The sequence below is a fragment of the Microdochium trichocladiopsis genome (assembly GCF_020744255.1).
Source record: "Microdochium trichocladiopsis strain MPI-CAGE-CH-0230 chromosome Unknown B0I36scaffold_13, whole genome shotgun sequence".
Lineage (NCBI taxonomy): Eukaryota > Fungi > Ascomycota > Sordariomycetes > Xylariales > Microdochiaceae > Microdochium > Microdochium trichocladiopsis.
This window is the reverse complement of record NW_025763556.1, coordinates 472,434-498,396: the sequence shown is the minus strand read 5'-3', so window position 1 is coordinate 498,396 and position 25,963 is coordinate 472,434. Positions and strand designations below refer to the sequence as shown.

The window sequence follows — 25,963 nt, the reverse complement described above, 5'->3', positions numbered from 1 at the left end:
TGATCCCTTGCTTCAGAGAGAGACCATCTTCGCTTCTATTGCGTCATCGACTTTCTCAATTGTAGCTTGCCAAGACGGAATCACTTCGTGGTCGGATGAAGCCCATGATAAAACGTGCCACCCATAGCGTTGCTGCCAAACCGACTTCGACGTCCCTCGCCCACCTTGGGAGTGTGCTACAAGCATAGACACAAAGACTTAATGTTAACGTGCTTCGCATAACTGGGTGCGTCAATCCTGCGCTATTCTAATTAATGTGTTCTATCAAGTGACCCAGGGACGGACAAGGGAATTCTACTCGCGACCGTCCGTAGTCCTCACCAGCTATCATGTCACTTGTGACCAATATGCGCATGCCCTGCAAGGAGACTTAGGTCCCGCACCTTGCCGGCAGTCAAGGCACAGCAGGCGCAGCCATGCAACCCCTTCGCAAAAAGGCTAATCCCGCTTCACTTGATGATCGACGTGCATTTTCAGCAGGGTGCACAGCCTCGCCTTCCCCACGAATTGCGCACAAAGGCATCAAGTCTATGACGAAGTGTCCACGCTGCGATGGCGACAAACGGTTCAGAATACTCGTGATTCTCTTTCGATGTGCCTTCGCTGCCCATAAGCATCGTGGTAACACAATCACAGCGGCAAAATCTAAAGTCCGACATCGTGGCTGTGTAAGCCCATGACTTAATGTCTGACTGCTCAACGGAACCGCGTGGTACTTAGAGGTCAGTGACGATTGAAAGCTGCGAACAACCTATGTTGACACCGGCAGGTCTGTCTACCACCGAGGAAGGGCCCGTGCGTCTTCTCCAGTGACACCAACCGCGTTGCACTGGATGAACCATACACAAGCGTTCTTGCTAAAATGGGGTAAAAATGAAGCCATCGTGAACTCGGATTTTTGAGGCTCGGCACGCCAAGCTGTGGAACGGAAAGTGCAACTTTGTGCTTACAGCGTACAGAAGTGGTGACGTCAGGACTTCTGGAACACGAGGGTTACCCGGGTGGACAGGGGTTGTGACTCGTTCAATTGCGAGATGGGAGTGAGATCCCGGAACAGCAACCAGAGTAAGCAGGACCCGACCAGGTACGGTTGGCCCCAGCCTACATGCCTTCGATGGGTCGTCCAGCCAAGATCGAACCCAGCTAGGCCAACTCGTATGGCCAACTGAGCGTTGTTATGCAGATGTCGGACCACCCTGAGATTACCTTGCTGGAATCCTGCCCCAGCAGCCTAACATACATATGCCATTGTAACTCAACCCTTGTCTCGGCGGCTGTCGCAAACCATGCCACTGCTGCTTCGCTGTCACTTTTCTGCCTGGAGCAAGGGTCGAATCCGGTCATGTCCAGATGAGCCGCTGCGCGATGCCCTACGGCGGCACCACCGTTGACCTCAAGCTGCCGCTGCCGTCTGCGCGTCACCGTTCCGACTAAGAACAAGGCTCGGACAGCAGCTTGTAGGAGTGGCACCATGGGAAAACGGACACGAGCCTGCGAGGAATGCCATCGCCTCAAAATCAAATGTGATGTCGGCAACCCATTTGCCCTCAACGACGATGCAAGCACAGACAGCATCAACGACAACGGCAGCAGCAAGAGAGCCTGCGAGAGATGCATCCGCAACAATATCCAATGCGTGCCAACAGCGCCACGACTGCAGCGAGATCGCATCAGCGAGCTCAATGCCCAGGTAGAGCAGCTCAAAAGCGAGCTGCTCCTGCTTCGCGGCCAGAACCGAAACTCCAGCGCCAGCAGCGTCAACAGTCCCGGCACAACACTCAGCAGTAGTCTTGGATGCAGCTGCTCGTCTTCGGCATACGACAGTCACAAGTCAAATTCTGCAAGGAGTGCTGACTTCTACCACGGTCGCAACGTGTTGTCTTTTCTTGACGCTCGCATCCCCCATGCTCTGCAGCAGGACCTGCTGCGCTTCTTTGTCCTTGAAGTCGCGCCGCAGTGGCCCATCATCCTGCTGCCAACGGACGACCTGGATCACGCGCGGCGCGAGTATCCGATCCTGCTATTGTCCATCCTGACGTACACAGTCACACGATCTGGCCAGAGCACTTCACAAGAGGTGCACGACGATCTGATCCACGAGGTGATGCACGTCGTCGGGGATGACATTATGGTCAGAGGCCAGCAGAGCCTAGAGCTTGTGCAAACCTTGCTGGTTGCTGGCTTCTGGAACAAATCAGCCCGTGGAGAGTCGCACGCGAGCTGCTTTCAGCTAACCCAGATCGCCACCGACATGGCCATCGACCTGAATATCGCCGGTCCCTGTCTCCGGCCGACACCATCAGCATATTTTCGTCCTCAGGACAACCCGACCAGCACTGATGCGAGACGGACGTGGTTGGCGTGCTTTTTGTGCATGGCGGCCGCCTCGGTCAGCAACCGCCGACCCATTGCCGTTCCTTGGAATAGTTATCACCACGAATGCCTGCTTCATCTGGAAAGCATAGGCAACCCTTCAGACATTCTGCTCTGTCAGCTCGTCCGCGTCAGTGTGCTTACCCAGGAAGTGTCAACGGCACTAAAGACATGCGATCTCACCGTTTTCATGGATGGCAACACATACTCGACGCACGCCATTATGGACGACCTGCGAATGCGGGCTGGCAACTGCGCCGCACAAGTCATGAATATCAGTGACGCATCGGCGTCACTGTCGATTCTGTCCCACGTTGATCCGATATCCACATCCACAGCGCCCAGTCCTGGTATGCTCAAGATCCTTTGGCACGTGGCCATGATCTACATCCACGAGCCCCTCTTTTGGACGCCCACAAACATGGCGTCCTTTGCATCGCCATTCATCCCGGGCCGCATCGCCGTACACGACTTTGCGCATCCAGAGCACCCCATTCCTCCCCTGGAAGCATCTCTCCCTGCAATAATCCAACACTGCCACGCGGTGATCGACATCGCGCACTCGGAACTATCGCCAATGACGATCGTGCACCTCCCCAGCTTCTGTACGGCGCCGTTGATCACGTACTCGATGTACATGCTCATGTGCGTGCTCGTCAGCGCCACAGGACAACCCAGCGGAGTATACGGACGATACATCACACGTGAGATGCTGGCTGTGGACAAGTACCTCCTCAAGCTGCGCGACCTGGTTGGGCGCCTCAAGGTCGTCGATCCGATGATGAGCTGCTACACAACGAGGATATTGGATGCGACGGGGTGGTTGGAGCAGTGGTATAATGACTATGCTGGGATACTGCAGCGGTATGAGTCGAATATGAGTGGTTGAGTACAGACTCTCTTTACATATGGTGCGCAGAAGAAGCAAGTACTGTACAGATTTCATGGTCTGCATTGTTCTTAGACAGCTGCATATAGGCGGTGTAAATTTTACCGTTTGTTTCTAACTGTCCTCAATATTCGCATCAAGTATTTGAAGGCTCCCGGATTATGCACGCCACGCAGAATTTTGAAATGATGACCAATCCGCTTCGTATATCATCTGTCACCAGGCAATCCCCAGCGGACTTTACCGCCAGCCCCAGATCTTACGGTTCTTCGTGACCTTTTACAGGAAGCTGGCTACTAAGCTCCAGCTTAATGTCAAGCCAACCATCAGCATCGCTCCACACCAACTGACCCTTGTATTGGGAGCAGCGTCAGTCACACCCCCGCCGTTCGTCAACCCCTTAGTCGTCGGAGACTCTCCGTTACCGTTTATGGGACCATCATCGCCGAGGAAGGGGCCTCCAGTCTGCCCTGGGAAGTTGAGTGAGAAATCTGTGAGCGTCCAGTCTACCGGCAGGCCTGTTGGGGGTGGCGGAATCGTGGGCATTGTGAATCCTGGTGGGAGGGTGAAGTCGTCGTCGTCGTCGTCGTCGCCAGCATCAAATGGACTGGTTGTGGTTGGGCGAGGCGATGTCCTGGTAGATGTGCTTGTTGACACTGGATCCCGTGTTAATATCTTGATCTTGCACTGCCAAACTCTGGAGCTACACCCCGCTGCCAAGCTATAGGACATAGCTCGAGCAATTGCACGAGGAGGTTGTCGTTCTTTTATCTGAAGAACACTCACATTGCCACGTGCTTCTGTACAACGTCTCCGGCACCGAGGGATTGGGCGGCACCGAGCAGCCAAGCCAGAATGCCGTCGTTGGGCTGTCAGTCGCCCATTTCACAGTGTAGGAGATACAAGTGTTGCCCTTCCCACTATCGCGATAGAAGTGTCAGTGATGAGTCTCAGTACGTTCATGGGCGGACTAAGGTTGAGGACGCGGGCAGCTTTTTCGATGGATCGTCGTCGCCTTGTGGAGAGGTTTCGACTCTGTCGTCGACGTGTACTTACCAGGTTCCACCTGCACCCCCAGGCCCAAAGAAGTCCGCGCCTGCACAGGCGGTGGCGTATATGCAATCTGGTATCAAAAGTGCCATCAGCCATGAATCGCCTGTAAACCAGCCTGGGCGAACTGGAGTCCCAAAACGTGTTTGCCTTGTATGAGAACCATACCTGGAGAGTTGCAGCACGCGCCATACCCATCGTCTGCAGTCGCAAATGTGTATCCCGACGGGCAAGAAGCCGTGCCCCCTGTTTGTGCATGGTCAGTCCGTGCTTCCTGGATAGACTTCTGCTGAGAGTCTCAGAGAAGGCAGCTTCGGCGTACAGGATGGTCCGGTTCTGTCGTCCGGGAACGGATAGTACCCGATGATGCTTGCATCCGCAGCACGAAGCTCAGGCGCAGTAGTGATCAGTGGCGCCTGTGTCAAGACCGAGCTGCGATCGGTGGCGGCAACGGCGTAAGCAACAAGTGCCATAGCGCTGGAGCAAAGCGCCAGGCTCGGTAATTGGGGCATGCGAGGTCTCTGGTTATTGCAGGCTTGGGGTCATTCGTGCCGATTCTTCGTTCTTCGCCTTGCTGTCAGGGTTTTGCTGTGGTGCATAGCGCTAAGTAGGAGGGCCTTCCTGAATAGACATCCGGAAGACGGCTTTTGTAGAAGAAGTGGCTGCAGGGCACCCATTCAACTATGCGCATACCAGCCACACGTGGATCGGAGGCCGAGCTGAAAACAAACGCCATCCAGCTTCTGTAGTGCCAAGCCTCGCGATCTATACGCTCATAGGCTCACATGGGTGGCCTTGCCCACATTGTCCCTTGCTTTTTCAACATTGACCAGAGAGCATGGCAACGATGATCCCTGCACGTACCACCGTCACCCCAAGCCCAAAATAAGCTCGCGAATAAGCAATTGCGCTGGGAAGATGTGGAGTCTGAGCCAAGCCCAAGCTTGAATTTGTGCTCGGCGTGTGGTTGGGCCGATCTTACCCAAGTGTTTTTGGCCGTTATTGCTTCCGTTATTACGGAAGCAGCGAGGCTGATAGTGTGACAGTAGTGGCTGCCGATAATGCACGCACAATCTTATGCAATGATGCACTCAAGGATTATCCCTTTTCATAATCCTTGCTTCCATAGCGGGTGCTCCCGCCCGAATCGCGAGAGCCCCACTCAGTGTCACGATCCCACTGATGTGGTCAACCGCAGCGGGCGCGGGGGTTTGCTGTTCTACAAGGTTGGTAAAGCCTTGGTAATATCGCTTGCCCTCAACTGTCGTTGTTCTCTCGGACATTGTCGTGTCTCTGGGAAGAGATACCACTCTCGATCAGTCGGGTCACTAATTCAAGTGATGGGTGAGAATAATACTTGGACTGATCGCTGAAGTACAAAGGTAGTGGCTGCACCACCAGTTTCCATTTCCTAGCTAGTGCGCGCCCCTAACTACGTAACCTGAGTGGCAATGACGAACCAGACGCGAGGTGCAACGATGCGAACGCATCAGATCATGCATGTCAGCAGGGTGTCATTTTCATCGACTGTGGCGCAGCACTAGACATCTCTGCATCCGGCAATACTTTGGCGATGAGAACCTGGTAACGCCTTGCAGTGGCTGAGTGATGTGGTGCATACACGTGTCAGCAATGATCCTGAGCCCAAGGTGCGTTGCCAGGCGGGGTTCCTGCGAGTCACTCTATACGCCCGATCGCGCTTCATGACCCTATAAGAGTCATTCACCAAGTCCTTTGACGGAAAATAGCGCCATGAACCCCCGTGGTTCCATTACGTATATATCGATCGTAACTCGTTAACATGAAGACAATTTTCAAACCACTCAACCGTCAGCGACCGCATATTCGAATCCTGTACATTCAAAATAAAGCAACTCGCTCCGAAGAGGGCGGAGCTGACACCGTCGAATGCAGGCTGCACAGGGTGTTCCTCGACACTCGATGCAAGCTAGAATTCGTCGCCTTGTCCTACGTCTGGGGCGACCCCAAGCTTACACGCAGCATCATCGTGGACGGCGTCAGCGTGACTGTCACTCAGAATCTATACGACGCATTGGTCTGGCATCGGGACAATACGTCGTGGCTACCCAAGAATGATCTGCCGATATGGGCAGATGCTATATGCATCAACCAGGCAGATCTCGACGAGAAAACGCATCAGATCAAGCTCATGAAGCGCATTTACCAGCAGGCCACACATGTTTTGTGCTGGCTCGGTCCGACGTCGACGCCGCGCATGGATTTGTACTTGCACTGGCTGCAGGATCTCGCACCAGGCTGGAACCAGCCACCGAACACGAAGATCAGCGAAGGTACACGAAACGCGCACTGGCACCCTTCGAGGCCGACTACCACAGAGGAGTGGCAAGAGATAGACGTTCTCACAGCCTTGCAGGTATTTAACGGGGAAACGGAATTCCACCGCCTCCAGTATTTTCGTCGGATGTGGACGTTCCAAGAAGCTCTTCTACCCAAGATGCAGAGAACGTTCTTTGTGCTGGGGGGAGTCATCAGGAAATACAGTCTATGCGAATCCTTCAAGATTGAGCTGCCTAGGTTCATATGGAGCAAAGTCCGTAAGCTTATTAACCTGGAACACACCCGCCCTCAGGTCCTGAGCGACTATGATCGACGAACCCTACAAGAGATTCGCGACCCAGTGTTTCTCGATCAGACGTTCGCCCGACGTAGCGTAATGAACGGAGCAGCTATCTCGATGACGAAGAGGTTGGGCACAACAAATTTCGGGCTCGGTGAGCCGATGGTCGCAACGGCTGCTCGCCAGTGCGGCAATCTACACGACAAGATTTTTGCTCTATACGGACTACTGTTCGAGGACCACGACTTGCGAGACAATGGAGCGGTGAGGACCAGGGTCCAGGCACTGGAGGTTGACTACAAGAAACCCTTGAACAAGGTAATCCTCGATGCGTTACGCTACATCCACCACTCCGAAGGCACGCACAAGTTCCTCTTGCTGGAAGTTCTCAGAGAGTTCCACAGTCGGGGTCCTAGGAGGTCTGCCTCCATCCAGGCCCGGGACAAGTATCCCTCATGGCTGCCAGAATTGAGAGGATACAGAATGCGTTCTTATGCTCGCGATAGCGACTTCACCTCCCCTTATTGGTTATGCGGATCTGGCAGAGTCAGCTGGCGCATTGACTATTTGCAAAACCGGAGCCGAGATGTCCTCCACTTCAATGGCAAGCGTGTAGGAACAGTCTGCATGGTTCTTCCTTTTCCCAGAGCTGCGCGCGACATTGTGGCACAGGTCATCGAGATCTTGAAACACGCACGCACGGAGGAGCACAAGCGGCCGCAGCATCCCGGCCCAACACAGCCAAGTACGACGCCAAGCAATTTGTCACGACCAGTCAATCTTCAATACGTCGCGCCCAGACGGCTCGTCGCCAGTATTGCCAACAAGTGCAAGTTGGAACGACGTCTTGCTCAGAGCCTGCGTCGGCATGCAACTTCGGATCTCCAAGGGCGAATCAGCGATGTCGAGTACTGGCCACGCCTGCAGGCGATACTGCAGAACCAAACTGCGAGCCACGGAACACAGACTGCACGGGATGCACTTTATCTCAACGAGAAGTCTGCGTCATACCTGAGAAGCCGAGCCCTCGTTGTTCTGGACAATGGAATATTTGCGCTATGTATGGCCAAGGTCCATGTCGGGGATGTGGTCTTTGCATCGGCTGCCTGGCGGGGCGGCATCCTCCTGAGACCTGCTTGGGACGTTGGAGAGAAGTGGCACCGCCTCCTTACGACTGTGGTTCATCTTGATGATCAAATAGTGGCTGAATACTCTGGAGTGTCTCGGCAAGACTTGGAGTACATAAACCTGATCTAAATGCAGATCTCGAGCCGTCTGAGCAATGTGCAAGTGCTTGGGAAACAACAGCAGACGGGCCCGCGACAATATCGGGTCAGTTTAAGTCGGGTCAGACTGCGGTCGTCATATGGTTATTCGTGTAGCCGGATTCGCTCTGTTTGCACAAGCCAGGCCATGATTCGGGCCCTCGGGTCACTCAAGCCATGATGTAACAAAGTCAAGGCGTTATCTCCAACTAGCCGGAAGGTTGACCGCAGGGTTTCATTCGCGAATGCTGGAGGTATCATTTTGTTATAGGCCAAAGTAGGACTCGAGAAGACGATCCAGATATGAAACTCAAGTCACCAACTCACCTCAAGGAGACAAAAAGTAAGGCCGGAACCGCAGGGTTCAATGTTTCTTAGCGTTCAGGGAACAAAGGAGGGCAACTACTACAGCCACCGACGAGACTCGGCCATCTCAAAGATGTTAGATATGAATATAAAGTTCTATCCTCATAGCACGCTCCAAAACAACAGGCAAATGTAATTCAATCTCTTGTGACCATGGGATCTGGCCTCAAACATTACCAAGCCAACGCGTCTCGGAATAGAGAGCAGCAATAGATTGCAATACCCCCTGGATGACAGTTGTCCACAGAGCAACTACCCAAAGCTATCACAACCGATTTCATGGATTTCCACTCTCCTGTGGCACAATGATAGCTACGGAAACCAAGACTACGTTGTGACATGATGGTACAGGTCTTCTAGTTATGCGTTACGACGAGCTGCGAGATCGGCGGCTTCATTAGCAATGCCCTGGTCAATCCGACCCAGCTCTGGCTGGCTCAGTTGGGCTCAGTTGCGTTGTGGGGATAGCTGAGATGATACTGAGGCTCTTGCGCGAGAGAGGTATTTTGTACGACTGAGATTAGCTTGTGATTGTATTGGAAGATGCCGGTCATTCGGTGTCCATGTTTGATACATGGCACTACAGCAGCACTTCTCACCTCTTGGTTTATGGGAGACTTTCTTTGAGCAGCACAAAAGTATGTATTGCTACTGGTTTTATAGGTTCTGACATAGGAGATTTCTGGTGCAATGAATCTAGTTGGTGAATCGTTCCGTCTTCGCTCTTCTTCCGCCTCAATTTCCTCCAGTACCATATCCCGAGATTCTGATGACGGACGATCGCCTCGATCAATCCCTTAGGCGGAAAGGAACGGCGTCGTCTGTCTCCATTATCTCGTATGTTGTTATGTTCTTGCTGTTGCTGTGGGTTCGAGTTGTCCTCAAAGTTCCGCTCAATATGTGCGCATGGCCTCCTTCCGAGACGAGTTTTCGCCAAGATCAGCCACATCGGTGGTGAAGCACTGTACTAAAAACCGGCCGAAGTACGTGTTCGACGCGGATCATTGTTCGAGTGCCTCATCTTTGATGTGCGTTCTAGAAGAACCGTCTCGTTTGAAGGAAACGCGTCGCACGGCTATTGTGTCAGACTTCTGAGTTGGACAGGCTCGGACGGTCATGTTCCACAGTGCTGTGAGACGGTCGCGACACTGGAAGTTGTCGCAGGTTGTCATGCACTGCAGAGGTCAGGGCCGTCTTCGCCTGTAGGTGCGCTGTTGGTGGTGGGGCACGGTGGGATGGGTCGTCTTGTGAAACAAGGATAGTCGAGATGACATCTTGGCTGCAAGGGGGTCACATGTTAGTCAACAGAACAGGAAACGCCAATGTTTCGGGATTGCCATACTCAGCAGATAAGGATCCATCAGGCCCGTGCAACATTGCGCGCGCAACATCAACTGAGACGCCGTGTTTGGTTTCGGGCGCCTCGCGAGGTCGAAGGGTGATATGGTGTAGGTATGGAAGGGTGAGGGGGTCGAGTGAGAAAAGGTATGAACGATCCAACAGGGACTCTAGTTCATTGCCAAGAAATCTCTCGTCTTCGGGGTTCGTGGCGGGCCGGAGGGCGGTCCGCTTGTGTCGTCGTGATGCCGGGCTCAAGAACCCAAACATCAGGTCGTGAGTGTCGTGTATCAGATCGTAATGGTCATGACTGGTCATGCCCAGTCCTGGAGCCAGGACTTGGAGCGATAGCAGCAGGAGGACAAGCACTAGACCGGGCCAGGTTCTGGTGTGACTGGCCGCAGCGGTCTTTGTGCTGAAAAGCCCTCCTGCTCCCATGGGTACGCGGGAAACCATGGGGGGCTACATTGTGGGTGTGCGGGTTGGGACACTGGTAACGATGATGTTTACCAGGCCGCCCGCGAACTTGTTGTGAGGTGTTGTTGTTTTGGGATGATCCGAGGAGAGAAAGGAAGAGATGTTGAGACTGATACTGGAGGAAGACTCAATCTTATACTTGCTCGTCTGGCTGTGATGGGGCAGGCCAACATGCGGGGTGGTCCGAGGTTGAGAGGTTGGGCTGGGGTCCCCATGCAGGGGTCGTTGGGCTCACCGCCACAACACGCCTGACATGCACGCAGGAATGGGCTTATCACGACGGCAGACAGCGGGCCGGCCCCAGGGTAACGGACACGTCGGTGAAAATGTGGATATTGCGTTCGCTGGGGCTGCCTGCGTGCGGAGTCGTCGCGTCCTGGCTGCACTCTTTATCGTCAGTTGGCCCCTCCCACGCGGCCATATCGGGTGGACTCAGGGTACCCTCGCTTCCGAAGTCAGCTCATGGCCCTGTTGGCCCCGGTCTAGAGCGACATGGCAGCCAACAATGAACGGGTGAAGACTTGGTCCGACGACAAATGGGGCTGACAGCTGACACGTGGTGGAGCAAGTCTGAATCTTGCATCAAAGCTTGACGATATCAATTGCTGGGACGCGGCCGCTGCCCACTCGAGAATTCCGCAATGCCGGCAGGCGAGTGGCAAGGACCGCCCTCCTGTTATCGTGGACTAGATGATAGGCTTTAATACAGTTTGCGAGAAAACTACCTATGAAGGGCAGGCATGGCAACTGTTCGCTGGACAGCAATGCCGTCTAGGCCCGGCACCTTCGCAGTGAGCACTGCCTGGAACTCGGAATAGTCGTCATTCCAAGAGCCGCTAGACCAGAAGTACTGATATTCCAACGGAATGGCTCCAGTCCTGGGTTCCCGCTGCTTGTCTCTTAACTCTTCTTCCTCGACTTGCATGACAGCCATGGCTCCCAAATATGCGCTCTGCACGTCCCAGTGCGAGTGGCCGTCGACCATCCGGCCCCAGAGCTCCATGGCGCGGCGCCGTGTCGCAGGGTGGCGATTCTCCTGGGCGGTTTGCGCAAGGACCGACATCAAGCCCTCCTGACCGACGCAGTGGATGCGTGGAGATGGAGATTCCGTGGCCGACGATGAAGATGTTCCCGCCACAGAGGGCGGCAAAGTCGTTATGACAGGGCCCTCGCCCTCCGCACGTCTTCGACGCCTTGCTGCTGATGACAAGATCGCGTCGATCTGCGAGAGTGAGTAGTCATCAGACTCCCATGACCGGGAAGAGGAGTCGAACACGTGGAGCATGGCATCGTGACAGTGATTTATTACCACGGACATGGACCAGTAGTGCTCGTACACTGCGTCCGGGCTGTTATCCCCCTGTTCAAGAGGGTTGTCATGTCCTTGCTGGACCTTGTTCCTCGCAGCCACGACAAGTCTGTGCCGCACGGCACTCTGCCATGCCGCAATAACACTCAGGATCTCGCGGCGCTCCCTGTGGTGTCGTGGCGGCAAGTCTGCCGTGGGAATGCCGTCGCGCCTACGGCCGTCACTGTTGCCACCGCGAACGGCATGCATGGTCGACTGAGCCCGGATGTACCACAGTGCTGACAGACCGATACAGCGCTCCCACAGGCGAGAGAAGACTTTGCGGGAAGCTTCTGGACCAGGGGGCCATGCGCCGTAGAAGCTGGGCATGGGCAGGTCGAAGAGAACCTGCCTGCCCTTGGTGTACACTGGTGATAGGCCCGAGCTGAAAATCGTATTACGCACGAGCGCAACTTCGGCCTCACTGACACCATCATCATCCAGCTTGCCGGCTATCAGTGACTCACTGTAGGGCTGTATTATGCTTTCATTGTCACCGCCGTTGCGCTTACCGCTCAGGCTGCCCTCCATGATTGTGTCGCGGAGCAACGAGACGCTGTAGGCGCCCAGCTGGTCCGCGGCGCTCGTATTGCCTTGCATGACCTCGAACGCAACAAACAGGACGGTGGCAATGAGGATCGACCTGGTCGTGCTGGGCCGGCCGCTATTCGCCGTGGCGATGAGGCTGCGGAACTGGCCTATCGCTCTTGTGTAGTGCGCCAGAGCTGGGTAGTAGTGGTCTGGACCCGTCGCGCCTATCTTGCTCTGGTTGCCGCGCCCCAGCTCCATCTTGCAAAGAGGTACCCGCGATGACGACTCCGCTCTTTGTTCCTGAGCACGAGCGAGCGCGCCGAGGGCGAGAATGGCGCTGTGGATGCATGTATCACGGGTGCTCTCGCGCAGCACGGTCCGGCGCCAGAACTCGCCGTCCGCGTCACCAAGCTGAAGGATCACGCGGTGGCGGAAGGTCTCGTAGTATATCCCATCCCAGGGCTTCATCACCGCACCCGGGGGGACCGTGATACGGACGATGGGGCAGGCCGTCGCGGGCCCCGTGCTGCTGCCACCGCCGCTGCTGCCCGCCGGGAGGAGGGGCCGCGGCTGCAGCTGACGTCGGTCATTGCAAACCGCGCCTGTCCGGTGGGTAACGGACGGGTAGACGCAGGCCGTCTTACGGCGGCGGCAGCGACTGCAAGCTGGCCGGTCCTCGTTGCACTTGACTCGTGCTGCCTTGCATCCAGCGCATCCTGTGCCGCCGGCCCGCCGAGTGTCAGACGTCAAAGTGTGTGTTTGTGCGGGTTCCTGCACGCATGCCCATGCTTCGACTACGTACCTGTCCTGACTTTCTGTCCATGCCGGCTCGTGCTGTTGCCGGCCCCTTGTTGCGACCCTAAGAGCTTCCATATGGATGCCACTACAGGCACCTGCCGATCCATCTGGGGCGGTCTGGCTGGTGATGACTGGTTTCCCTAAAGCTGTGCGTCGAAGTCGTCGAAAGCAGTCATGGCTCTCCAAAAACAGGCATCCTCATAAAACGCCACCACAATCCCTGTCTTGTTGCGTGAACGGGTCCCATCGATAAGGGCATACGCCAACCCCTGCATCGTGCGGGGGCGAGTCTCCAAGCGGTCAGCTGGGCAGCGGAATAATGATGGTAAGCCGGAGGCAGATCTGCCGACAATCAGCTAAGCTACGCAGGCTCATCCAGTCAGTAGTTCATATTATGGGCTGATCTCTCCTCAAGGGACAAGCATTGAGCATCGGGTCCTGCAGATTTCCGGCAGAATTGTAGTTTTATCTCAACTAATAGTGATGCTGCAATTTTAAGTGTCCGCCCGTTCCATTTCTGTCGGGCATCTGACGGTGGGTCACAGATACAGAACCACATCATGACTCCAAGTGCGACCGAACACGAGTTGTCCGAAATGATTGGCGTTCTGTGGTACGTTTTAGCGTACATCGAACCACCGTCTACCCTTCCTATCTGTCCTGACCGTACACTGCACGTTCAATAAGAAAAGCCGGGCGACGAATTGTGCACTCGGTCATAAGAGTCAATTGCCCCCAAAGCGTTGTGTCGGCTGATATTAAATGAAGACACATGCGGACGTGTTTCCCAGCTAATTACGGCGATGATACGAGCGCCGGTTTCCACAAGCGCCCGTTTTGTGCAGGGACCGATCTGCATTGAGGGCCGTAGAGTTCAAACCATGGCAACGGCGCAAGACACTCTTTACTTGCGTTGGACGTACTGGTTGACAGACAGAAGGGGTCTTGCGAATCCAATCAGTGCCAGCTTGGGCCTGTTGGCTTGTGCAAGCCAGTCTAATTAAAATCCAGGCGCTGTAAACGTTCCTGCTGGCCTACCTCGGTAGTCCGCAGCTGGGCAGGATGACCACCCTAAAATAGTGGTGACCCTTGCACACGAGCTCTAGCACATTACCCCACCTCCGCTTGTACACCCCAGTTTCGGTAAATGGGAGTTACGTACTTATCTACAGTGGGGCAATTTCTAGACAGACAGGACCAGGCACAGATAAGACGTCTCATACTCGGCCGTGGCACGTCTCCGGCTTTGCGCGCCTGCATCGGGGCTTCAAGAGACGTGCAGGTTCTCGCATCTCACTCCCTGTTACCCTCGCCTGATTTGTCCTCGTCAACGACCTCGCATCCGCGAAGCCAAAGCACTCCGCGCCGCCCACCAAGCACCATGAGCGATTCAATCAAGGCCGACAAGGAAGCCACTGTTGGCGCGCAGCAGGGCGGCGATGTCGCGGATGGCTCCGCATTGGTCGATATCAACGCCTCTGGCCATGTCCAGGAACTTGACCGACGCTTCAGTTTGCTCTCTGTGGCCGGGCTGGGTTTGACAGTGGGCAATGTGTGGCCAGCACTCGGCGGCTCGATCCTGGTTGCCATCTTCAACGGAGGTCCTCCGGGTGTTCTCTACGAGTTCCTCGCAGTCTCAATATGCTACTGGCCCGTCGCCGCATCCATCGCCGAGCTCGCAAGCGCCATCCCGTCCTCAGCCGGCGTCTACCACTGGGCGTCGGTGACGCCCGGGCACGAATGGGGCCGGGTCGTTGGCTTTCTCGCCGGCTGGTGGAACTATCTCGCCTGGGTCTTTGGCACCGCCTCCATGTCGTCCATTTTTGGCAACACAATTGTGCAGATGTATGCGCTCAACAACCCCGACTTCGAGGCCCAGGCCTGGCACGTCTTTGTCGTCTACCTGATCAGCACCTGGCTGGCCTGCTTTGCCGTTTGTGTGGCCAACTCCGCCATGCCCCATGTCAACAAGGTCGGCATATATGCCATTCTCGGCGGCTTTGTCATCACCATCATCACCGTCTGCGTCATGCCTGGCACCGGCGGCCGGCCGCCCCATGCGAGCTCATCTTTTGTGTGGCGCGAGTGGCAGGCCGACCTCGGCTATCCCGATGGCATGGTCTTCCTGACGGGCATGCTAAATGGCGCCTTTGGTGTTGGTCCTGTGGACGCCACAACCCATCTGGCCGAGGAGATCCCGTCTCCGCAACGCAATGTCCCCATCGCCATCTTCCTGCAAGTACTCATCGGCTTCGTCACTGGTTTCGCCTATCTGATTGCACTCATGTACGCAATCAGCGACTACGACGCCCTCTTTGTGTCACCCTACCCTATCGCTGAGATCTACCGCCAGGCCACCAACTCCACTGCCGGCGCGATCGGTCTGCTCTCGCTCATCCTCATCTGCATCGGTCTCACCGTCGTCGGCCTCTATATCACCTGCGGTCGGACGCTCTGGGCCCTTGCAAGAGACGGCGCAGCGCCGTTCCCCAAGGTCTTTGGGCACGTCCACCAAAAACTCAAGATGCCCCTCTGGTCCACAATCGCCACCGCCGTCCTGGTCACCTTACTGGGCATTATCTACGTGGGCAACACGACCGCCTTCAATGCCTTTGTGGGAAGCTTCGTGCTCATGTCCACCAGCTCCTTCCTGGCCTGCATCCTCCCCAACCTTCTTACCGGCCGCAGGAACATCACGTACGGGCCATTCCACCTCCGCGGCGCGCTGGGGTTCGTCCTCAACGCCGTGGCTTGCATCTACATGTTGGCCTTCTTCGTTATTTATTGCTTCCCTCCTGCTCTGCCGACGACCGCGGCATCCATGAACTACGCCTCCCTTTTGTGGGGGGGATTCACAATCATCATGGGGCTTTGGTGGCTTCTTGGTGCTCGCAAGGGATATGTTGGGCCGTTGACAACCGGAGGGGGTGCTCAATGATGTTCACGGGGGACTGCAACTCAAATTATGTTTCTTCTGCCAAAAGGGAGGATCGTCGTGCGAAAATAATGCTCATATGTTGGGAGATAAGCATGCATATAAATTTGACTACCACTCAAATCTAGCATTGAGTTCTATATCCCTAGACGCTCTGCGAGAACAATGTCTTCATTCCCATACTGTACAACACAAAGCCTCGGCACTCCGTGTTCAAGTGACGACTCTTTTCCTGTGTCTAAGGCTGACGATGGCGTCGACGAGTTGATCGCGAAGATCAAACAACACAGCTGAAAGGAGTCTGTCGAGCGCGCCGACTTTGGTGCTGACGCCTTTGGCTGCACAGAGCTGACTGCGCCCAAATGAGAACTTCCGATTTGCGAGCTATCCGGTGGTTTCCTGCCGCATTTCACACTGCAGTGATCGAGAGAGTCCGGTGTGGCGCAATGAGACTTCGTACCGGAGGGCACAGAGCTGTTGTAGAACGTGTCTGCTAACCCAAAGGCAATCTAGAGCTCGCAATGCCCACAGAAATTTCTGTCGAGAATCGTGATGACGCACGGTGCGAAGGTCGTTGATCCTCGTCATGAATAGCGGCGCTGCTAACATTCAGTGAGTTGACTGCCGTCAGAGATGCCACCGCCATGGCATAATGCTGAAACCAAAGTGACCCCAAACCCTTCATGACTGAAAACGCCAAAGGCGCCCTCCTTGAACCTGACACCTGTCGGGCCAGTCGGTCTTCCAAATTGCTGGCATACTGCATGATGGTCATGCCAGTGTCATCGCCCCGCAATCGTGTTGAACAGAGCCACGAGAGCATCTGCACAGGACGGATGATCTGAGCCAGGATCTGGACCGCTGACCCCCTCTGGTTCGACGTGAACATGGTGTATTGTGTCTCCTGCTCGACGTCTTTTGCCAAGTTTCGCCGTAGCCCCTCCATCTTTCCAGCATGTGATCCGACCTTTTGCATCTCCTTTGGGCATTGGGCTGGGGTCAAACGGCTGTGACACAGGCACGTTAACGGAGAGTAGCTCGCCCCCTCCCTTGATGGGCTGGTGGTGTTTCCAGACTCCCATCTTCGAGTGAGTGTGTTGGGGTCGTCTTCTCCGTATCGCTTTTTGCTGTCGCTGCACTCGCGTGCCAATTACCCCCTCTCGAGGCTTTCGTGTGCCAGGTTCATAACCAGGAACCGAGAGGTGTGTATCGGCTTGCTTCTCTCTTTTATGTGGGTGGAGTGTTCAGAGCTTTAAGTTTGGTGAGCTCGCAAGGCTTGAAATGATGCGATGGGGTTAGTGATGCGCCCCTGGTGCTGTGCTGAGGTTGTAATGATTGTATTGCCCGTAAAAGAAGTGCAGGGAATTGACTGCAAGAAGTGAGTGCTACATCTTCAAGGAAACAAATGTCGAGGCGAAGTGTGATGTGGTGGGATCATCGAGATCAGGAGTGGTCTCCGTGGAAATAGCAGGAGATATATACGCTTCGATGAGGCATCAAGTGAAAGGTTTTGACGAGTGGATAACAGATCAGGCATCATGCGCGACGCATCGTAATTGGTAACCGGACTAATGTTGTCACTCAATGCTCGGGCAGTATCCAACAAGAAGTTGCGGAACAATGCTCCTGACAAGCCAGGTCGTGTTAAGGGCCAGTCTTATCGACTTGCCGGAGGAGACGGCAGTGTTCTCCTGGGCTGGTATCTCAGCAATGAATGAGACATCTCCAGACACAATGCACAAGTCTCGAAGCAGCTGGGCGAGGACTGGGTACAGCTCAGGCTTTGTCTTTATCACCTTAGTGCTGCCTTAGTGGGAACACAATTCGCAGTGCATGGCTGATACGCCTACTCTGGGACCTGGGTAGACTTGGGAGGCGACCGCCCGGTCCGGGGGATCGATCCCCACCCTTCTTCTCATGCACAAAGGGACGATGCTAATCTGAATCCGGGGAACGCAGGGCGATGACCTGCATCTGTTTGCCCGACCGATGATCCCTTTCCATTCGGCCGGTGCCATGGCACGTGGCTTATGCGACAATTGAGCGCTTGTGTTGCAACAGGTGTGGACTAAATATGCCAGGCCATGGCGGCGATCCTTTCTGGCATCAGGCGAAGATTGTCCACAGACGGCTCCTTTGAACCAAGAAGAACTGGATTGACTAGGCCACTTTCCAGTTGTATCTTGACCCAACGTAAGGCGTGGCCCGCCAACTGTGAAGATTGCTTTGACCTACCACCTCCAGTGCGATGCCCAGCTAAGCACATTGTACGACTGGCCTTATCTCTCCTCCAGTTTCCCATTGTACGGATGTATGGAATCATAATGACCGCCACGTCTCGTGTTCCCCGCACCTTCACGAGCAGAAATTGGCAGAGCCAGTTTTGTCTTGGCCTTCGGTCAGCGGGCTGACTCGAGTATCACGCACTAGATGGAGGATTGTATTTGCTGCGGGCCAGGCTGCCGAGAGAGGGCTGCAGTAGGCGAGTACCCGATCGCCCGGGTGCCTGCTGCTCTTGGCCATTGCTTGGAGACGGCAAAAACAAGATTGGATGCTGTTTCATAGGCGGGCATCGCCACGACGCCCAGGCCGGTGCTGCTCGTAGTTAGAACTTTGCAGGCTGCTGAGAGAGGTGGAGAGCGAGGACAGACCCTTCAGCCAACAGGCATCGCTTGGGTCAGCAGTGTGGTCGATGCTTGGGGCCCTTCTGGGGCTTCTCTGGACAGCCATGGCTCTAAGACATCCACCCGGTGCCCCCTTTAGGCTAAGCGGGCGGACACTCCAAGGATGACAGGACGTAATGTTCCCACGGGGCTCCGGATCGGCGCCAGCGGCAGCCAGGGGTCCGGGGCCATGCCCTGGGGGATGGGCCCGTTGCATACGGCTCTTGGAGGCTCGGCGGTGCTGGGGGCGGTGCCGGTTTTCCGTGCCAAGCGGCCCGGCGCGGCTGCGCATTGGCGGCCAAGCAATGCGGTGGACGAGCTGTGGCTCCGCAGCCCGTGGCATCTGCCGGTGAGCCTCGACTCGACGACACCACACCGCACCGCGAGATGCTGACGAGAGGCGAGGGCAGACTCTTGGAGACCCAGCCCTGCATGTCTGTCCCAAGCACAATCGCAATTTCGTGCCAATTCTTCATTTCTGGGCGTGGACGAGGCCTCGAGTGGACGCGGACCAAAGGATGCCCGGGTCTTTGTCCACATCCAGCTGGGGATCACCACTTCTCACCACCGTTGCAACGCGGGCCCGCTCGTCCGTCCGTCCTCCCCTCGCCTGCTGTTGGGGCCCCATGCCCTCCATCTTCATTTTCTGGAGAAGCCCGCTTGGCAACCCCGTACCCCACGTCATCTCGAGCGGAAACGCGCCTCCGTGGGCCTTCGAGACGCGGTCCAGGCAGGCAGGCGCGGATCCCTATATGAACGGCCGCCCAAACCGCCTGTCCCCCGCGGCGTTGCGTCCTCTTTTGGTTTCCCCAACGAGTTTTCGAAGCAAGGAAGCCGTGTTTCACCAAGTGGACTTTGCCCCTTCTCTGCGTAGACTCGCTCATTCCTCCTCACCTTTCATTCTCGCGCTTCCTTCCCAGTCCCTTCGCGTCCGGCCTACTGCCCAACATGACGTCCTTGGCCATGGACAACGGCCCGGTCCACGACTCGGTTTTCGCCGACAAGAAGACGGCATCTGATTCGGAGAATGGCGTGGCCGGTAGTGGCCACAAGGAGCACCACGGCGACGGCCCGCCGCCCCCAGATGACGCGATCGAGGCCTCCATCCTCAAGAAGCTAGACCGCCGCATCATTCCCATGGCCTGCTGGATCTACCTAATGAACTTTATGGATCGAGGTGAGTCCAGAGTCAAACCGAGTTCTCTCTGAAACTCCCAGCAACTTGGCGCCGTCCCACCAGGAACCAAGCTAACCACGTTTGGTCGTAACAACAGTCGGCATTGGCAATGCACGCCTCTTTGGTCTTGAGCAGGACCTGAATCTGGAGCCCAACCAGTATCAGATTTGCGTCTCGATCCTTTTCGTAACGTATTGCTTGCTAGAAACGCCGTCCAATCTGATTATTAAGCGGCTGCAACCGGCTCGCTACATCGCGGGGTTGCTCTTCTTCTGGGGCCTCATCGCGACGTTCACGGGCTTCGTCCAGAACTTTGGCTCCATGGTGGCTTGCCGTCTGCTACTGGGTGCCTTTGAGGCCGGTCTGTTCCCGGGCATCATGCTCTACCTGACCATGTTCTACCACAAGAAGCACATCTCGCTGCGCAACGCCTACTTCTACTCCATCTCGGCCATCTCGGGCGCCGTGGGCGGCCTGGTTTCCTACGGTATCGGCCACATGGACAACGACGGCGCGGGCACCGCCGGCTGGCGCGCGTGGCGCTGGATCCTGACGATCAACGGCATCCCGACAGTCCTGACGGCGCTGGTGGTGCCCTTTGTGCTGCCCAACTCGCCCGAGACGGCAAAGTTCCTGACCGAGGAGGACCGGCGCAACCTCATCTACTTCCGCGAGGCCGAGGTCGGACAGACCAAGAGCGCGCAGGAAATGCACAAGGAGGACGTCATGGAGGCCATCAAGGACTGGAAGATCTGGGCGCTGTCCATTGCGCAGTTCTGCAGCCACTCAGTGCTCTACTCGTTCTCCGTCTTCCTGCCCACCATCATCAAGGGCATGGGCCAGTGGGGTGACGCCCAGGTCCAGGCGCTGACCGTGCCCGTTTACTTTGTCGGCTTCGTGACGTACCTGACGACGGCGCACATCAGCGACAAGACCCAGCAGCGCGGCCTGTTCTGCATGATTGGCGGCGTCATCATGATGATCGGCTACGCCATGCTCGTGGCCAACTACAACGTCGCGCTCAGCTTCACGGGCTGCTTCTTCGTTTCCGCGGGCCTGTGGACCGGCTCGGGCGCGGGCATGGCCTGGATCACCGTCAACCAGCCCCGCTATGGCAAGCGCGCCTTCGCCTCGGGCGTCTTCATCACCATCGGAAACTCGGCCGGCGTGGCCTCGCCGTTCCTGTTCGTCTCCAACCAGGGCCCGAGGTTCATCCCCGGCTATAGCGCGTCCATCGGCATGTTGGCCGTCGCGTTCTGCATCCACCTGTTTGTCCACCTGCACTTCAAGAAGATGAACAAGCGCAAGCTGGCGGGCCTCGAGGACTGGCGGATAGAGGGCAAGACGGAGGAGGAGATTGCTGAGATGGGCGAGCACAACCCCAGGTACCTGTACACTTGCTAGATGTTCGTCTTGATTCTACTCTCGCTTGGTATGGGACGGGCATATGGGGCATGTTGGGCAGCGGACACAAACCGTGTTCCGTTTGGTTTCGCTACTGCCACACCGTTACGGTAGGGCAATCGTCGACCGGCCGTTGTGGTCATGTTGCTTAGACATAGGTAGCCAACGATTCCCAGTTGTCCATGTGAGCTTGTCGAGCACTAATGAGTACTGATGCGTGCATGGAAATTTGAACGATATCAATATGGAGTTGAGACAAGTGCTGCCTTTCTTTCCGCGAGAAATCACAGCAAAGGCCCGGGTTGCCCTGAACCTGTGATCTGGTCCACTTAAAGACCTATACCGGAGAATATACCATCAGTGTCGAACGGGTAATTTTTCAATCCTTCATTATTCGTTAATTCTTGTGCTTGGCATTCATGCCCTACTCTGTGGTATCACCAAAATCAGGCCTCCAGGTCAACCATATCTCGACATCCGATCTATCTTGACTCTCCCACCTTCACCACTCAACGCGTCCTCTTCGCCCATTCCATCCTCGCCCTCATCCCCAGCATTCTTCCCCTTCCGCCCCCTCCTGTCCCTCAACACCAGCTCAATCTTGCCCCTCCCATCATCGACCTGCCTCACCACCACATTCAGCCCCCATACGCGCCGAGCATCCCGCACGCCGCCACTGGTATTCGTCAGCAGGTCCGAGGGTCTCGTGTTCATCGCCAGCGTGACCAGCTCGCCCAGCTGGCCCCACGCGCGGCTCGTCCCCTGCCCGCGGTTCCGCAGCAGCACGCCTAGGTGCACTAGCACGAGCGCGACATGGGTCAGCAGCACGGCCCACGAGAGGATCGTGGTCGTGCTGTCAAACCCGTAGCCATAGCTGAACTCGGAGAACGTCTTGCTGATGAACGTGTAACCCGAGACTGATCCCGCCCCGTCTGCACCAGAAGCAGTAGTAGTAGGAGGAGCAACAACACTCTTTGGCAGATCAGCCAGGTGCACAGCAGGCGACGATCCGACCTGGACGTAGTCCTCGCCGCCGATGGGTTTGTTGCCGTTGCGGGAACCACCGTCGTTGTTGAACTGCCACGCGTATTGGCAGGGCACCTGGGCCAGCGCGGCGGTCAGCAGGACCGAGACGGCGCTGGCGAGCCTCTCGGCGCGGTAGCCGTAGTACTCGCCGCGCGAGGCGGAGCTGTCGTACAGGTACGCGTCGACCAGGTCGAACACGTGCGTGGTCGGGGTGAACCTGCCGTCCGGGCCGGCGAGGTCGTCGACGGGGCGGACGTGCGGGGACAGCGTGGCGTTCAGGCCCGCCAGCCAGTCCGCGGACATCCGGACCTGTTGCTGGGAGCCCAGCTCGTTGAACGTCTCGTTCGCGTTGAGCGTGACGGCGGTCTGCACTCGCGCGGCTGGGTCCCGCGGGTATATCCAGGCGTCCTGTGTGGGGATCCAGCGCGCGGCGAACAGACACAGGGTGATTGACGGGGAGGTCGGGTACTCGCGCGTCCATAGTGCCGCAGAGGTGGTGTTTCCAGGCGGCAGGGCGGCGTTGATGACGGTGCTGTCGATGAAGCCAAAGCGGCTGGTGCTGTGGTTGAGCGCCGGTGCGAGTTTCGAGGCCGGAATGGAGATGTTGACGCCGTGATAGAAGAGGTGCGGGATGCTGAACTCGTAGTAGCCTTCTGTTCCTTCCCCGTTGTTGTTGTTATTGCTGTTGCTCTTAGGATGAAGCACGGGGGAAAAGTTGTTGGCGCAGAATCCTGTGACCCGTGGCTGTTTGATCTGTAGGCGCCCGCCTTGCGCGTCGGTCATCACGGCGGAGAACCGTGCAGAGAAGGGTGCCTGCTCGTCGACTACTCCTGTCCGCCATGACGGCTTTGCTTTGATGCCCCCCCAGTTTGCCTGGAGCGCTCCTGCGATGCAAACTGGTAACGTAGTTGCTGTGTATGCCGGGCTCAGTGGGAGCATTTCGTTCATTGTGAGCAGGATCTCCCTCCGGTCGTTTTGCGCGATCGAAATATTCTTGCGGTAGTCGCCTTCCAGAGACCCGCCGAGCGAAGGATACAACGGGGCATGACGTTGCTGGAGGACGGAGTATGGACAGAAGCGCGAGTTGCCATCACACTCCTGGCCCTCTGCGTTTGTAGTGTTCTGGAGCTCGAGAGGGTACATGTCGTGCGGTGCTTGAACAACAAACGCCTGCATGCCCTGAATGCTGTTGTCATGCGTCTGCCACCCGTTCTTCGGGAGCATGACGTTACCAGAACTGGCTCCCGCAAGCGACGCCAAGAGCACCGCCACGATGACCAAGCTAGTCATCAGAATCGAGTTGGCAGTGGTCGACCGGATCCCGCTCCATAGCTCGGTGGTGAAGAGATACATGGGCGAATTGAGCTGGAAAGGCGCAGTGAGCAGACCGTAGGTGATGCCGTCGCGGCCTAGCAGGCGGCGTCGGAGGTGGTAGTAGACCATGTCGACGAGCGAGATGATGATGAGGCCCTCGTGCACCTTGGCTGCGAACAGCAGCGCTCCAACCTGGTCCGACGTGGCCTTGAAGTTGATGCGGAGGATATACAGCACAAGCAGGGCAATGGTCACCAGGATGGAGGGCAGCTGTAGCTTGAGAAACTGCCTGGCTGCATTGCGGTAGATGACTTTTGGTCGTTCCGGGAGTGGCGGTTTCTGTTCCGCGTCGTCGTGGTCCTGAGATGCCATCGAGGGAGCCCGCGGGGTTGTGGCCATGGCCGTGTCCGTGGTCCATTGAACCTTGGTGGATGATTGCTGGCTTGCGTTTCTCGGATGCGGATCATTTGATGCTCGATCGTCAATGGCACGGCTTCGCGGTAACGTCGTCAGATCAATTGCTGATGCCTGCGCCCCATGGGTGGTGTCCTGCTGGCGGCGAGGCGGGAGCAGTGGACGGTTGGTGTCGGCCATGCCGTGATCTTGTTCCGCCTGTGGCGTCGCCAACATCTCCGCGTCCGCGAAAGCGTCTCTACCAGCCATCTGCGAGCTCGCTAGGCATGGAACGCAGGGCGTGCTGTTGAGAGGAAGCAATGACAATGCCCATTGCAAATCCTGCGCAGGCTGCGGACACGGATTTGCAGGTCGCGACTTACCAGCAGTAGGTGGCTGTGCTCCCCATTTCTCACTCTAAATATAATGCATCACTCCACTCCTGTCCTATCAAATGCCCCTGTTTTCCCCATCTGAAACGGAGCCGCTTGGTGTCCGACGCCACACACGAAGCAACCACGGCAGGCGGCTAGCAAGGGCCACCCTGCAGGGGTCGCTTGTCGATCAAAGGGCGTCCAAGAAGGGCCAAACGCCACGAGATTTGAACAAGTCGATATGGCCGTTCGAAATGCACCATTGGCAGTAAGTCCGTAGTACAAATTGGGCGTCGGCACTGATGTTGCAAATTCATCTATACCAAGCATTTCCGAGATGCAAACACAACCATAGGATAATGGGTATGTAACCATGATATCTGCACGTCAACGACATCGACCCGCTTTCGAGCGTCTCTACTAAAACAATAGAGAATTAGTAAGCTCGTAAGGGTCTACACGTGTCAATATGCCCGTGAGGAAAGGGCGTAGAGTCAGTTCCGTGGTTGAACGCCATCCTTGAGTTTGTTCGCGGAATTAGTCAGCACCAGAAGCAACCCCACGCCGACCCCTCTCCTCCGGTCCCGGCTGCAAGCCGACGGAACGGCTTCATAAAGGCGACGATGCCCGTTCCCTTTGGTGCTTGATCATCTCTCACACCTAGAATCAAGTCAACCAAGCATCTCGAGACACTCACCACATCTCCGCCACTCTTCCCCTCGCTTGCACAATGCCGCCATTCACCACCGTCACCACCACCAAGGCGCCCAAGGCGCTGCCCCAGTTCTCCCAGGCTGTCAAGTACAATGGCACTGTCTTTACGTCTGGCAACATAGGCTTCATCCCAGAGACCTTCACCATGGTCGAAGGCGGCATCAAGGAGCAGACGGTGAGTCATCCTCTCTGAGGCTGCCAGCCCCTATTCGATTCCCGGTATGGGCCTCGCCGCTGACATTGAACATCGGCTGACCGCCCTCCACAGCGTCAAACGCTCAAGAACCTCAGCGCGGTCCTCGAGGAGGCCGGCAGCTCCTTTGACAATGTATACAAGGCCAACATCTTCATCACCAACATGGAGAACTTTGCTGCGATGAACGAGGCCTGGGACGAGTTCTTCACTGGCAGGGACAAGCCGGTAAGCCCTTTCCAGCCTCAACGAATCAGGCATTTCACGCAGCGCTAATGCCATCTGTCCAACTAGTGCCGGACCTGTGTCGCCGTCTTCCAGCTCCCAATGGGCGCCCTCGTCGAGATTGAGTGTTCTGCTGCGCTGAACTAAATGCGGGAACGTGGAAGGGGCTGGAGCTTCCTGGCACGCGATTCTGCTCCGGTCAGGTGTAGTCCATCTGAGTAGCTAATATGTGGCCAGCAACGGCACTGCGACGGCTGGGTAAACATCAATAGACTCGGAATCTAAGCTCGGATCGTTGCGACTTTCACCGTATGGGGAAGTGCATGAGAATAGCAGGTTTGGCGTCGCTCAGTTTGTGCCCAAAACACAAACCAGACCGAAAGCATAGGGAAAGGAAATAAAGAACAAAAATGAATCTCAACAGATTATAAACTATCCCCGGGCTCCAATCAATTTTTTTCAGATCTCTGAAATAGCTCACTTGATGACCATAGCTCCGTAGATCCAGTTC

General features: G+C 56.2%; 9 protein-coding genes across 9 annotated transcripts; 5 read left to right on the top strand and 4 right to left on the bottom strand.

The window, feature by feature from the left end:
- Positions 1-1,471: 1,471 nt before the first annotated feature.
- Positions 1,472-3,358, top strand: B0I36DRAFT_278131 (uncharacterized protein; the record flags this gene model as incomplete). The annotated part of the gene is made up of 3 exons (XM_046151433.1): positions 1,472-1,756; positions 1,832-2,651; positions 2,712-3,358. The coding sequence occupies 3 exons, from the start codon at positions 1,472-1,474 to the stop codon at positions 3,260-3,262; spliced, it is 1,656 nt and encodes a 551-aa protein (XP_046005222.1). The 3' UTR covers positions 3,263-3,358.
- Positions 3,357-4,785, bottom strand: B0I36DRAFT_389208 (uncharacterized protein; the record flags this gene model as incomplete). Its single annotated transcript, XM_046161301.1, has 6 exons — positions 3,357-3,614; positions 3,688-3,918; positions 4,049-4,182; positions 4,319-4,385; positions 4,481-4,558; positions 4,635-4,785. 6 exons carry the CDS (start codon positions 4,783-4,785, stop codon positions 3,589-3,591), a joined length of 687 nt encoding a protein of 228 aa, XP_046005221.1. The 3' UTR covers positions 3,357-3,588.
- Positions 4,786-6,113: 1,328 nt separating this feature from the next.
- B0I36DRAFT_389207 (heterokaryon incompatibility protein-domain-containing protein) lies at positions 6,114-8,168 on the top strand (the record flags this gene model as incomplete). Its single annotated transcript, XM_046161300.1, has 2 exons — positions 6,114-6,166; positions 6,227-8,168. The coding sequence occupies 2 exons, from the start codon at positions 6,114-6,116 to the stop codon at positions 8,166-8,168; spliced, it is 1,995 nt and encodes a 664-aa protein (XP_046005220.1).
- A 1,432-nt stretch (positions 8,169-9,600) lies between these two features.
- On the bottom strand, positions 9,601-10,460 carry B0I36DRAFT_48914 (uncharacterized protein). The gene is made up of 2 exons (XM_046162949.1): positions 9,885-10,460; positions 9,601-9,816 (listed from the first exon to the last, which is right to left on the bottom strand). Exons 1-2 carry the CDS (start codon positions 10,334-10,336, stop codon positions 9,711-9,713), a joined length of 558 nt encoding a protein of 185 aa, XP_046005219.1. The 5' UTR covers positions 10,337-10,460; the 3' UTR covers positions 9,601-9,710.
- Positions 10,461-10,993: 533 nt separating this feature from the next.
- On the bottom strand, positions 10,994-13,174 carry B0I36DRAFT_436311 (uncharacterized protein). Its single transcript, XM_046162814.1, has 2 exons — positions 13,039-13,174; positions 10,994-12,952 (listed from the first exon to the last, which is right to left on the bottom strand). Exons 1-2 carry the CDS (start codon positions 13,139-13,141, stop codon positions 11,079-11,081), a joined length of 1,977 nt encoding a protein of 658 aa, XP_046005218.1. The 5' UTR covers positions 13,142-13,174; the 3' UTR covers positions 10,994-11,078.
- Positions 13,175-14,687: 1,513 nt separating this feature from the next.
- B0I36DRAFT_338468 (amino acid/polyamine transporter I) lies at positions 14,688-16,148 on the top strand. Its single transcript, XM_046155760.1, has one exon. It carries the CDS (start codon positions 14,845-14,847, stop codon positions 15,970-15,972), a length of 1,128 nt encoding a protein of 375 aa, XP_046005217.1. The 5' UTR covers positions 14,688-14,844; the 3' UTR covers positions 15,973-16,148.
- Positions 16,149-19,595: 3,447 nt separating this feature from the next.
- Positions 19,596-21,213, top strand: B0I36DRAFT_255466 (major facilitator superfamily domain-containing protein; the record flags this gene model as incomplete). The annotated part of the gene is made up of 2 exons (XM_046150878.1): positions 19,596-19,809; positions 19,907-21,213. The coding sequence occupies 2 exons, from the start codon at positions 19,596-19,598 to the stop codon at positions 21,211-21,213; spliced, it is 1,521 nt and encodes a 506-aa protein (XP_046005216.1).
- A 459-nt stretch (positions 21,214-21,672) lies between these two features.
- On the bottom strand, positions 21,673-24,216 carry B0I36DRAFT_369227 (uncharacterized protein; the record flags this gene model as incomplete). Its single annotated transcript, XM_046159742.1, has 1 exon — positions 21,673-24,216. The coding sequence occupies one exon, from the start codon at positions 24,214-24,216 to the stop codon at positions 21,673-21,675; it is 2,544 nt and encodes an 847-aa protein (XP_046005215.1).
- A 760-nt stretch (positions 24,217-24,976) lies between these two features.
- B0I36DRAFT_48882 (Endoribonuclease L-PSP/chorismate mutase-like protein) lies at positions 24,977-25,878 on the top strand. The gene is made up of 3 exons (XM_046162948.1): positions 24,977-25,209; positions 25,303-25,455; positions 25,522-25,878. The coding sequence occupies exons 1-3, from the start codon at positions 25,051-25,053 to the stop codon at positions 25,597-25,599; spliced, it is 390 nt and encodes a 129-aa protein (XP_046005214.1). The 5' UTR covers positions 24,977-25,050; the 3' UTR covers positions 25,600-25,878.
- Positions 25,879-25,963: the final 85 nt, after the last annotated feature.

Coding starts and splice junctions, on each gene's coding strand:
- B0I36DRAFT_48882 (XM_046162948.1), top strand. CDS start 25,051: ATGCCGCCATTCACCACCGTCACCACCACCAAGGCGCCCAAGGCGCTG. Junction 25,210..25,302: donor GCGGCATCAAGGAGCAGACG/GTGAGTCATCCT, acceptor CGCCCTCCACAG/CGTCAAACGCTCAAGAACCT. Junction 25,456..25,521: donor TCACTGGCAGGGACAAGCCG/GTAAGCCCTTTC, acceptor CTGTCCAACTAG/TGCCGGACCTGTGTCGCCGT.
- B0I36DRAFT_48914 (XM_046162949.1), bottom strand. CDS start 10,336: ATGGTTTCCCGCGTACCCATGGGAGCAGGAGGGCTTTTCAGCACAAAG. Junction 9,817..9,884: donor GATGGATCCTTATCTGCTGA/GTATGGCAATCC, acceptor CTTGCAGCCAAG/ATGTCATCTCGACTATCCTT.
- B0I36DRAFT_436311 (XM_046162814.1), bottom strand. CDS start 13,141: ATGGATCGGCAGGTGCCTGTAGTGGCATCCATATGGAAGCTCTTAGGG. Junction 12,953..13,038: donor TGGACAGAAAGTCAGGACAG/GTACGTAGTCGA, acceptor CCGGCGGCACAG/GATGCGCTGGATGCAAGGCA.
- B0I36DRAFT_338468 (XM_046155760.1), top strand. CDS start 14,845: ATGTCGTCCATTTTTGGCAACACAATTGTGCAGATGTATGCGCTCAAC.